This window comes from Acomys minous, assembly GCF_964271855.1.
Source record: "Acomys minous genome assembly, chromosome: 19".
NCBI lineage: Eukaryota > Metazoa > Chordata > Mammalia > Rodentia > Muridae > Acomys > Acomys minous.
In genome coordinates this window covers 64,395,858-64,408,639 of record NC_140499.1, presented here as the reverse complement: position 1 = coordinate 64,408,639, position 12,782 = coordinate 64,395,858, and the positions used below count along the sequence as shown (strand labels likewise).

At 45.8% G+C, this 12,782-nt stretch overlaps 2 protein-coding genes across 5 annotated transcripts in view; one reads left to right on the top strand and one right to left on the bottom strand.

Moving 5' to 3' along the window:
- Positions 1–12,782, bottom strand: part of LOC311590337 (speckle-type POZ protein-like) — a 399,822-nt gene that overhangs the window by 345,874 nt on the left and 41,166 nt on the right. For all 4 annotated transcript variants that reach the window (XR_014776831.1, XR_014776832.1, XM_084769226.1 and 1 more), the window contains exon 2: positions 255–309. The gene's annotated coding sequence lies outside the window, so the exon portion shown is untranslated. The remainder of the gene's footprint in view (positions 1–254; positions 310–12,782) is intronic.
- LOC311590129 (speckle-type POZ protein-like) lies at positions 1,071–3,487 on the top strand. Its single transcript, XM_084768997.1, has 2 exons — positions 1,071–1,184; positions 1,757–3,487. Exon 2 carries the CDS (start codon positions 1,831–1,833, stop codon positions 2,881–2,883), a length of 1,053 nt encoding a protein of 350 aa, XP_084625123.1. The 5' UTR covers positions 1,071–1,184; positions 1,757–1,830; the 3' UTR covers positions 2,884–3,487.

Below are 12,782 nucleotides of genomic sequence, written 5' to 3'. Positions count from 1 at the left end.
GCTCTTGGATTGGTAAAACTAACATGGCAAAAATGGCCATCTGACCAAAAAAAATCTACAGACTCAATGTAATCCATATCCCAAACTTCCAAAACAATTCGTCATAGATTTTGAAAGGACAACTGTCACATTCATATGGAACATATCCTGCACCCCCTCAACCCCCCCAAAAAAACCAACCAACCAACAAACAAAAAAAAAACCAAGAATAGCTAAAACAATTCTTATGATAAAAGAACTGTAGGAATTCTCACCATTCTGAATTTCAAGTTCTTTTTTTCCCATGTGGTTTTTCCAGACAGGGTTTCTCTGTGTAGTCTTGACTGTCCTGGACTCACTGTAGAGACCAGGCTGGCCTCGAACTCATAAAGATATACCTGCCTCACCCTCCCAAATCCTGGGATTAAAGGCGTGCACTACCACACCCAGCTCCAATTTCAAGTTCTTCACAGAACTATTGTAATAAAAACCTCTGGGGGCTGGAGAGGTGGCTCAGAGGTTAAGAGCACTGACTGCTTTTCCAGAGGACCCAGGTACAATTCCCAGCAACCACATGGCAGCTCACAACTGTCTATAACTGAAAGAGCTGATACCCAGAGACATACATGCAGGCAAAACACTAATGCACATATACATGTACAAATAAATTATTTTTTGAAAACCTCATAGTATTGATATAAAAATTGACACACTGATCAATGGAACCCATTTAAAGACCCAAACATAACTCCACACACCTATGGACACCTGATTTTTAATAAAGAATTCAGAAATACACACTGGAAAAAATAGTTTTGATGGCTACTTTCAGTTCCCAACCTGACTACATCTGAAATTAACTAAAACTCAAAAGTGGAGGGCACACTGGTATGAAATATTTCGGTTAAGTTCAAGTAGGTAGATCCACTTTGAATACCAATTTGGAGGTAAGAAGACAAATTTAATCCAGATATTGAGGCAAGAAGAGACACATTTAATCCAGGTCTTGGGTCTGAGAGACACACCTTTAATAGGGTCACACCTTCTGCTGGGAGTATATATTGGGTCGTGGAGAAGGAAGCTTCGACTCTTTGCCTGCGTGCTCTGACCTTGACAGCAAGTTCACACATTCAGTGCCATTAGAACCTTCTTCTTCAAGATCCGAGCATACACTGAAGACCAGTTGAGACATCCAGCCTCGTGGAGTGAGTAACTACTGGCTTCAAGGACTGTCTGTACACAGTCAGCCTTTGTTGCATTGGTTTGCCTGCAGCCTGTAAATCATTCTAACAAATCCCATGTATGCATGTATGTGTGTATATATGTATGTAAGTGTGTGTGTATATATATGTGTGTGTGTGTGTGTGTGTGTGTGTGTGTGTGTGTGTGTGTGTGTAGAGGGAGAGAGAGAGAGAGAGAGAGAGAGAGAGAGAGAGAGAGAGAGGCAGATTGACTCATTCTGTAAGTATGTTACCCTACAGAACCATGACGAATGGAGCACATTTTGAAGTAGAAAGGTATAAAATGTTACAAACACTTCAACACCTGTGTATATTGGCCAAAACATGTTACTAACTGACCTAAGATTCAATGTGGGAAATAGAAATGTAGTGACGTAAAGAGTAGCTTGGGGCCTGAACTGTCTTCCCTGAAATTAATACTGAAATCCAGATAGAAAATCTCAGAGGCCCAGGTTTCCAGTCTCAAAGAAGAGGAAACAGAGCAGGGAACAGAAGCTAAAAAAAATCTAAAAAGCATGTATCATTGCATCCTACAGGGTGAAGAGGAAGCAAATCTTGATTCTTTGGTTTTGAATTCACTTTAACCTTCAAACTTCCTCAGGCAGCAGAAATGTCAGGGAACCTGGCCGCCGAGAGCTGGGGCGCCACACGGATCAGTGTCCAGAAATTCTCCTACATGTGGACCATCAGCAACTTCTCTTTTTGCATGGGGGGAATGTGGGGAGCCATGGAAAGCCCACCTTTTTCATCAGGAGCCAGTGACAGCCCGAAATGGTGTTTGAGACTCTACCCTGATGGGATTGATGAAGAAAGCCGAGATTACCTGTCAGTTTACCTGCAATGGCGCTGTCCGAAGAGCCCAGTTTGGGCAAGCTTCCGAATTTATATCATAAATGCTCAAGGAAAGAGAGCCCAAGATGTGAGAAGCACAGGGATCTTAAAGTTCCTGCCATGTCAATACAGGGGATTCAAAAAGTTCATCCTTCGCGATTTCCTCTTGTCCCAGACCCATTGGCTACTCCCGGACGACAGGCTCACTCTCTTCTGCAAGGTGAGTGTGGTCGGAGACTCCTACACCATCTCCGGACAGGACACCGCATCTTCAATAAAGGTTCCAAGGTGCACATTGACTGCTGACCTAGGGGAGCTGTGGGAGACTTCCCTCTTCACAGACTGCAGCCTGTGGGTAGGTGGTCACGAATTCCGGGCTCACAAGGCCATCTTAGCGGCTCGCTCTCCGGTTTTCAGAGCCATGTTTGAACACGACATGAAGGAGAAGCAAAAGGACCAAATTGAGATCCAGGATATGGAGCCTCAAGTCTTCAAGGAGATGATGGGATTCATTTACACGGGGAAGGCGCCAAACCTCCACAGCTTGGCCCCTGATGTGCTGGCAGCTGCTGACAGGTATGGCCTGGAGCAGTTGAAGGCCATGTGTGAGGACGCCCTCTGCAGGGACCTCTCAGTGGACAATGCTGCTCACACCCTCTTCCTGGCTGACCTCCACAGTGCACAACAGCTCAAAATGCAGGCCCTGGATTTCATTACAGTTCATGCTTCCGAGGTCTCTGAGACCTCAGGGTGGAAGGAAATGGTGGAAGCCCATCCCCACTTGCTGGCTGAAGCATTCCAGAACCTGGCTTCCTTTCAGTCTTTTCCCTGAGGCCCCTCTCAAAGCCTGGAATGATCCTAGCACCTGTTTAGTTGTCACCTACACCTGTCTCCTAGAATCATCAGCCGATGTTGTCAGCAACTTCCAATGAATCTGGGGAAAGACAGCCTGGTGTCTCAGGATTTCAAACATCTGCAAGAGTTTGGAATGATCTCCAAGTGGACAGCCCTGGACTCTGGTGTGCTCCACCTAACATCTGCCTTCTTGCTGGAATTGTTTTGTTTTCTCCTGACTTGAAGACTGAGAGCCAACTTGGGTGCTTGCAGGAAACATAGCACAGGGAGATTGTTTTTAGGAGGCTTCAAGGAACCTGTTTTGATTCGACTGAGCAGAACACATGACCAAGGGGTCAGGACCAAGGAGAAAACAAACATTAGCATTTACTCAGAAGGGTAGAAAAAGGCAATGACTTGTTTTCCACCCATAACTCAGTGTGTGGGGACTGGAGAGATAACTCAGGTGGCAAAAGCAATGGTGCTCTTGCAGAGGACACGTGGACTGTTCCCAGCGCACACAGGGGTTTTCATCCATCTATGACTGGACATCCAGGGGATCTGAGACGCTTCCTGGAGTGAATAAAAGTGTTTTAATCAGTTGTAGAGTCCTTTTATTTTTTTATTAATTAATTAATAAACATACTTTACACTAGACTAGAACATCATCCCTTTCTCTCCCCTCCCCCTCCTCCCAGTTCCTTTCTCTCCCCCTCCTCCCTGTCTCTTTCTCTCCCCTCCTTTCCTGTCTGCTTATGCCCCCCTCCCTTTCTTTTCAGGGGAGAGGAGACCTCCCATGGGTATCAACCCACCTTGGCATGTCAAGTACACCTGGTGGCATCTTCTATTGACACTACACAAGGTGGTCGGTGGTCCTCTTAGGGAAAAGGGACCCAAAAGCAGGCAACAGTCAGGGCCAGTCCCCACTCCTCCCGTTAGAGCCCACATGAGGACCAAGTGTACCTGTTACACCTGTGTGCGGGTCTAGGTCTACTCCATGGATTTTATCTGGGTGGTGGTTCAGTCCCTGCGATCCCCCATGGTCCCAGGTCTGTTTTGTAGGTTTTCCTTTTGTGTCCTTGACCACTTGACCCTTTCAATCCTTCCTCCCCCTCTTCCAGGAGCCTGGTGAGGTGGTGCACGCCTCTAATCCCAGCACTCAGAGGGGGCTGAGGCAGGTGGATCTCTGTGAATTTGAGGCCAGCCTGGTCTACAAACAAGTCCATGACAACTGAGGCTACACAGAGATACCTTGTCTCAAAAAGATACTCTGAGCTCTGCCTAATCTTTGGCTATGGTTCTCTGCATCTGTTCATCCTGCTACAATATTTTTTTTTTTGAGACAGCGTTTCTCTGTGTAGTCTTGGCTGTCCTGGTCTCACTTTGTAGACCAGGCTGGCCTTGAACTCACAGAGATCCACCTTGCTTCTATCTCCCTGGGTGCTGGAATTAAAGGCGTGCACCTCAGCATCAGGCTCATGGAAAAGAAGAAGGAAGGGCCAAGATGGTCAAGGACGCCACCACACCCAGCACAGCTGCAGCTTCTTCATACTGCTCCTCACGTTGTGGTGACTCCCAACCATTAGATTATTTCCTGGCGACTTTGCAACTGTAATACGGTTACTGCTATGGCTCATAACAGAAACCCCTGATATGCAGGATTTCTGATATTCTACCTCTTTGAAAGGGTCATTAGACACCCCGAAAAGTGTTGAGAAACATGGATCCATGCCATGCCTGCCAGACCCCTCTGCAGCAGACCTCCTGTGAGGGCCTCGTTTGCCCACTGTTCCCATCTGCTATGGATACCGCACATCTTCCCTTCCAACTTCCCTCCACTCTTTCTTTGCCGTCTCCACCAGCCCAGCACAGGCCCTCATGCCAACCCAAGGGCCACTCTTTCCAGGGTAACAAGAGTCCAAAAGCAGATCCATGTACCATCCTTTGCTCCCCCACTTCCAGTTTCCCCAATCTCAGTCGCAGCTCTGTAGCAGAAACTCTTCTCTGGTCTTTCTTTCCTGTCTGACCCCTTGCCCCCCCCCAATGGGTCACACAGATCTTCTCCCCCAGTCTTCCTTACCCCAACACCCCCCATCATCCCAGCCCCAACATGGCAGGCCTTCACTAGGAACAGGGCAGCAGAGCAGGGCAGGGAAACAGGTGAGGCAACTGAAGGTTCTCATCGCTCCCCCCTTCCGTGCCAATCCAGTCCCCCAGTCTCACCCCCATAGCTGTGACAGAACACCATGTGCAGCCTTCCTCCACCCCCTGTCTACATCTCCTGTGGTTCCCACAGACAATCCCCTTTAACTCCCCTCTTTTCCACTCATGGCTCTATTCCAGCCACAAACGCAATCGCTCTGTGATAACCCACAGGTCAAACCTGCCAAGAAAGCTGCCTGTCATCTTCCTCTCTTCTGCTGCTCTAGATCCAAGCCCCAAATACCCCACCATAGCTGAGGCACAAGACATAAACCTTAAAATGAACTTCATGAGGATGACAGAGGTTTGAAGAAAGTGAATAAATCCTTAGAGAAACAAGAGAAAAGACAAGCCGGGTTGTAGTGGCCCACATCTTTAATCCCAGCGCTTGGGGGGCAGAGGCAGACTGACCTCTGTAAGTTTGAGGCCAGCCTGGTCTACAAAGTGAGTTCCAGGACATCCAGGCCTACACACAGAGAAGCCCTGTCTCAAAACAAACAAATAACAAAAACAACAACAACAACAACAAAGAAGTTAATAAATCCTTAAAGAAACAAAAGAAACAAAATTGAAGATGAGCTGGACAGTGGTGGCGAACACCTTTAATCCCAGCGCTTGGGGGGCAGAGGCATGCTGATCTCTGTGAGTTCGAGGCCAACCTGGTCTACAAAGTAATTCCAGGACAGCCAAGGCTACACAGAGAAACCCTGCCTCCAAAAACAAAAATAAAAATGGAAAAATGAACAAATTCCTGAAAGAAAGCCAAGAAATACAAACAGTTAAAGAAAAAAGGAGAAACTACATAAGGCTTGAGAATATAAATAGAAACAATAAAGAGAAGAAAGTGGGAATTCTGGAAGTCAAAAGTCTAGGTAAGTGAAGGGAAGCTACAGCTACAAGCATCACCATCAGAATGCCGGAGAAGCAGAGAGAGCCTCAGGCACTGAACATTTGATAGAAGAAATATATATATTTCCATTGAAAACATTAAAACCTAAAAGATTCGTTCTATGAAATATCCAGGAAATCAGGAACACAATGATAAGACCAAACCTAAGATTAACAGCAGTAGAAAAAGCTGAAGTATCTAAGGGCAAAGTGTTAGGGTTGGAGTTGTCTGCTGAAGAAAGGCTCCAAGGCAGTATGCAAAACAAAGAGTGGGGTTTTTTTTAATTCTTTAAAAAAATTACTTTATTAATTTATTCATATTGCATCTCAATTGTTAGCCCATCCCTTGTATCCTCCCATTCCTCCCTCCCTCCGGTTTTCCCCCTACTCCCCTCCCCTATTTCTGTGACTGAGAGGGGACCTCCTCCCCCTGTATATGCTCATAGGGTATCAAATCTCTTCCTGGTAGCCTGCTATCCTTCCTCTGAGTGCCACTTGGCCTCCCCATCAAGGGGACATGGTCAAATACAGGGCACCAGAGTTCATGTCAAAGAGTGCTTTTAATCTAGCTCTGAGGGGGCGACCCTTCCCCTGAAATGAGCATGCAGGCTAAATTTATGGACACTTGGAGGGACCTGTGAGAACAGAATTGAGTCAGAGTGTACCAGGGGATTCAGGACTGGCTGTTTGTTTGGTTACTGGGGACTTTTGAGTCACTGAAATTTTGGCTCTTACTCAGGTGTTGGCTTTTAATTTGATTGCATGGGGACAGCTGTGTTCTTTACCAAGGTCACGAAGTAATAAAAACATGGTATCTGGCCATTTTCTTCTATAAGCTGATTAGCTGCCCATGAGCTGTCCGTAACTTGTGGTTTTTTTCAGGAATTGTTAGAAACTTGGCCTAGTTAGGCAGAGTGAAAACCTGAAGCCCAGTTAAGCAACTGGAGGTTTTTAGGGGGTGTTTGGGTCCGTGGGGCCCCTGGGGTCAGGTCTCTTCAAAAGGCCAGATAATATTATCATTAAGGGCCTCAAGCCAGTGGGTGGCCAGGACCCATGCCTGAGGACCTCCAACTTCCATTTTCCACCCAAAGAACACTCAAACTCCCCTAAAGGCCAGACCTAGCACCTACCATACACAGTGAAAAGTCCAAGCTCTGGACTTGAAATCCCAGCAGTCCCCTACCTGGAAAGCTCCCTTCTCTCAGGACATCCTATACAAGCCCTGTCTCCTCTCTGTTCTCTGATGTGTCTTGCCTGAGGAGAGGCAGCCATCCTCCTGGGTTCCTCCCTCCCAGTAAACCTCTTGGTGAGATTTGTTGTGCTGTGTGGCTTTGTGGGATTTCTTGGTTCCCAGCTGCTAGTGTACACTTCCACCTGAGGTGTGACACTTCGGTCCTATGACTCAGGCAGGCTCTCCAGGTTCCTGTGCTCCTCCTTGGGGTCTGAGCTGCCCTGGGACCCTATCCCTCACCTCCAGTCCACCACCCACAGGCTCCCCTTCTGGCTCACCAACTGCTTATCACCCGCTTCTTCACCCGTGGCAGCCAGATTTCTTCTTTGGTGGGTGTAAATGTTTCTCTGAATCCTAGGAAGTGACTGTTGAGCCTCAGACACCCCTCTTTGAGGCAGAGGTACGTGCACCAATGCTCTTTAGGTTCATGGCCAGCCTTCGTCACCTGACCTCATCCCCTCACCTTTGGAGATGCAATTCTGCAGTCTCCATGGGCACAAGTGGGTGGGTTTATTTCACCTCCTCCTCTCCTGCCCTCCCTCCAGAGTTGCCTGTACTATCACAGCTTTTCTAGGTCCTCCTGGGTTTTTTGTTTTGTTTTGGTTGTTCGTTTTTTGAGACAGGGTTTTTCTGTGTGGCCTTGGCTGTCCTGGACTCACTTTGTAGACCAGGCTGGCTTTAAACTCACAGAGATCCGCCTGCCTCTGCCTCGAAAGTGCTGGGATTAAAGGCGTGTGCCAAACCAGGCTCGGTGGTGCACGCCTTTAATCCCAGCACTAGGGAGGCAGAGGCAGGCAGTTTGCTGTGAGTTTGAGGCCAGCCTGTTCTACAAAGTGAGTCCAGGACAGCCAAGGCCACACAGAGAAACCTTGTCTCAAAAACATCTAACAAAAACAAAACAAAAGGCGTGCACCACCATGCCTGGCTCCAATAGCTTTCTGTAACAGGATTAAGTAAAGTTAACCCTAGGTCAAGAGGTGGAGCAGCACCAGCTGACAGGGATTAAAGAGAAAGGAGGGGCACTGAGGTATAGAACATTCAAAACAGCCTGCTGAAGAAGAGCTTTGGGGCATTTTGGCTTTTAGCTTTTGGATTTTTCCTCTGGGACATGAGTTGAGTAGGAAGGTCAGCTGGGTGCTTTCTCTGCCTCTCTGAGCTAGCAGGCCTTCACCTTAGCCTCTGGCTCCTGAGCCTTCATTGGTAAATCAATCAGTTGGGACTTGTTTAAAGAACACTGTTGGGCCCTAATTTATTCACTTTTGCTACTGAACTTGGCCAGAATCCCCGTTAGATAATCACTTCAAAATGGTATCTTAGGTTCTAATATTACTTGGGACCTTTGCGAATACTGTAAGCAGTCAGAGAAATGAAAAAAAAAGATTCCCTGTTTCCTATTTCTCTTTTTTCCACTCCAAGCCCTGATTGTTTTTCTGTCCTCCCTCTCTCTCTCTCTCTCTCTCTCTCTCTCTCTCTCTCTCTCTCTCTCACACACACACACACACACACACACACACACACACACACACACTGTGTAAATGTCCTGCTGTTTAAGTCACTGTTGAAGCATTGCAGCATGAGGGACTGGAAGCAGAGGAGCGGACCCCTGCAGTGTGCACACATCTCGTACACACTTCCTGGGCTGGTGCATTTCTTCCTCCCTGCTGCAGTACCCTCCAATTATGACTAAGGTTTACCCCTTCCCTTTTTTTTTTTTTAACCTCTAAGCCGTGTTTGCCCTCATTGGTGTGACTTTGGGGTATTCCTTGGTTCCCAACTGCCAAGACCTGTTTCTATTGAACTGGAACACTTACATTTTCAACAAAATTACTGAACAAAAATGTTTGACCTGAAAGAATTTGATGCCATCCAGGCCTGGGTGGTGCATGTCTGTGATTCCAGTACTCAAGGAGGCAGAGGCAGGCAGAGCTCTGTGAGTTGGAGCCCAGCCTGGTCTACAAAGCACGTCCAGGACAGCTAAAGCTACACAGAGAAACCCTGTCGCAAAATAAATAAATAAAAATAAAAAATGAGGTGCCTGTAAAGGTGAGAGAAGCATAGAGGACACCAAATACATCAGACCAGTAAAGAAAGTGTCCTCACCACATAATATTCAAAACACTAAACCTGCACAAAGGAGAAAGAGTATTTAAATATTTGAAAGAGAAAAGCCAAGTAATGTAAAACACAGACCTATTAGAATTACACCCAGCATCTCAATGGAGACTCTGAGAGCCAGAAGAGGCTGAACTTAAATGTCCTCAGATCTAACACCTCCACAGGACGCTATTCCGCTTCCTGGTAAACCTGTGGATGGTCACTGTCGCCTGGTCTCCTCTGTGGATACCACAGCTTGGTAACCTGTGGATGGTCACTGTCGCCTGGTCTCTTCTGTGGATACCACAGCTTGGTAAGCTGTGGATGGTCACTGTCGCCTGGTCTCCTCTGTGGATAAGACAGCTTGGTAACCTGTGGATGGTCACTGTCGCCTGGTCTCTTCTGTGGATACCACAGCTTGGTAACCTGTGGATGGTCACTGTCGCCTGGTCTCCTCTGTGGATAAGACAGCTTGGTAACCTGTGGATGGTCACTGTCGCCTGGTCTCCTCTGTGGATACGACAGCATTTGTTTTCTAACCACCTTTGGTTGGCTTTCTTTATTTTGTCTCTTTTGTCTCCGCCTGAGCATTTTCTTTACTTAATATTCTAGTCTCTTCTCTTAAAGTCTGTGCCCATATTTCACACCTATCTCTCTGCTGTTAGTTTTGTTCTATGTGCTTTAGAATCTCTTGCTTTATGTCCTGTCTCCAACCTTTGTTTTTGTTTGTTTGTTTGTTTGTTTATATTGTTGTAGTTGTTCTGTGTGTTGTTCCCCTGTCTTTTCTAAAGCCTTTGCCTTTGAATACATAAAAGGCTAATCTAACTGTTAAAGTTAAAATGATAGTTATGAATGTAATTTCTAATTTTTCCTTTATTTCTGTCTTAAAACCATAGAAGAGAACATCAGCTAAACTCCAGGAAGTCTGTTTTATTGTCTCTCCCATCCTAGATATTTACTTAAAATTTAGCATAAAGTGTGATTGTTAAACAATTTACCTCACCAGAGGTTCATCCCCAACTGGTCTGGTCTGTGCCTTTTTTGCGGTGCTATGTCTGAACATGGTCTTGTTTTTCCAGCTCACCAAACTCAGTTCAAACACTTGAAGCAGCTCAGTCTGTCTTTGGCTCCTGCTTCCAGAGAGAGGCTTTTATCTGCCCCTTCTCCACTCTGGGAAGTTGTTGGGCCCACAAGCGTTTCCTCCTCTGGCCTACAAGAGTCAGGCCAGCAAGAGGCCCTTCTCAAAGAGATTTAGCTTCCTGTCTTGGCTAGGAAAAGTCTGGCTTGAGAAGCTTGCTTGTGTTAAAGAGTTTTGGTTTGTGGTTTGTTGTTTGTTTCTTAGCAAGGGAAAAAAGAAGAGGTTAAGAACACTATCTGTTCTTCCAAAGGTCCTGAGTTCAATTCCCAGCAACCACACAGTGGCTCACAGCCATCTATAATGAGATCTGGTGCCCTCTTCTGGCCTGCAAGCATACATGTGGGCAGAATACTTACTGTACAAATAATAAACCTTTTAAAAAAGAATTGCTTATTGCTTCTCTGAAATTTGTATCAGTTTTTTTTCCCAGCCAACTATAGGTCTTGCTGCTTTAAATGGAGTCTGTCTAATCAGGAAGCTGAGAGCTCCTGCCTTAGAAACAGCAGTTTCTCTTTTAATGATCAGAACTGAGAAACCATTCTGTGGTTCTATTTTCTATGTAAATTCTTGCTAGATTTCTGTAAACTCTGCCCCAAATTGGTACACCAAAATGTTAACAGTTATTTTTACAGAACTGTGTTTGTTTCTCTTAGTTTCTCTCTTAACCCAGCTATCACACAAAGAACTGAGACTCTTGTTTTTGTTTAATAATAAGCTTCACAGCACAAAAACTGAACAGTTGTTAATCTACTCTGAACTAGCTTGGCTTCCTCCCGGGGTGCATCCCAGGGACACTTGCAGTTGCAGCTTTCCTCAGCTTCAGGTCCTTCCTGATATCTCTTGGACCTCGGCCAGTGGCTGAATCCTCTACTTTCTCTAACTCCTCCTCCCCTTCCAGGCAGGAACTACAGCCCTATTCTCTCCCCTACTAAACTGCTTTATTGGCATACAAGGGGGGCAATTGGGGAGCAGAGTTTATACAACACTGAGACAGGAGATTCTCAGAACAAGGCTTGCACCCAGATATGGGGGACACAGAAATAAGCATTTGAGTTACACAGTAGCCTTATGCCAGCAACACAACATAATTTATAAAGCTGTAATTTAATTCCTGAAGGCCAGGAAGCATCAAGGTGGCAGGAGATGCATTTCTTCCTAAATGGCACCTTCTACTAGGGCTGTCATGGTAGAGGAGCCAGTTGGCATACACTACCTCACTTACTTTCTGCATTTTGTCTTTGTTATAGCATCTCAAGTAGCCCAGGCTGGCTTCAAACTCACAGTTAAGCAAGATTTTCTTGACCTTTAAATCCTCCTGCCTGTATCTGAAAAGTGTTAAGATTCCTGGATTGAATTTTTATATTAGGGCTGGAGAGATGGCTCAGAGGTTAAGAGCACTGGCTGCTCTTCCAGAGGTCCTGGGTTCAATTCCCAGCAACTGCATGGTGGCTCACAACCATCTGTGATGTGATCAGGTGCCCTCTTCTGGTGTGCATGAAGACAGGGTACTCATATACATAAAATAAGTAAATCTTTTTTTTTAAGAAAATAATTTTTATATCAGAGTGCTTTCCCCCTAAGAGTTAACATATGACCAAATCACCCTACAAAGGCCCTATTTTTCTTCCTTTTTTATTGAAAATATTTTTTCACATAATGCATTCAGATGATAGTTTCCCTTCCCCCATCTCCTTCCAGCCCCTCTCCATCCCCACTCATCCAACTCCACAGTCCTCATTTTCTCTGGTTAGATGACAAGCAGACAAACAAAAACCACACTCAGATAAAAACATAAGAGAGAGCACAGAAAACACATGTGTATGTGTGTGTGTGTGTGTGTGTGAGAGAGAGAGAGAGAGAGAGAGAGAGAGAGAGAGAGAGAGAGAGAGAACCAATTAAACACAAAATTATAAACCAAAATATACAAGCAAAAGTCCAGTTTGAGGGGGGGAAAAGTCCAAACAAAACAATGTGAGGATAAATCCACAAAAATAGCATTCAGCTTGTTTTGTGTATACCATCATCAACTCTTCAATATGGCATCTACTCTTGAGTGTTGTTTATGTAACCAGGGAAATTCCATTGGGAAAACAATTTTCCTTTTCAAGCATTTACCATTTGGAGATACCATCTTAGCCAGGGACGGGAGCTTTCGCCCAGTTCCCGTTTCCACTCAGGCACCTGGTCTGAATTGAACCCGTGCAGACCCCATGCACGCTGCATGGTTTCTGTGAAATCATGTCTGAGTCAGTCCAATTCTTCCAGGAAAGCGCCATTTCCTTTGGTCATCCACCCTCCCTAGCTATCACAATGTTTCCTCTTCCTTTTCCTCTCAGTTCCCTGA

What these genes read in the sequence shown, in the direction of transcription:
- LOC311590129 (XM_084768997.1), top strand. Translation starts at nt 1,831, where the DNA reads ATGTCAGGGAACCTGGCCGCCGAGAGCTGGGGCGCCACACGGATCAGT.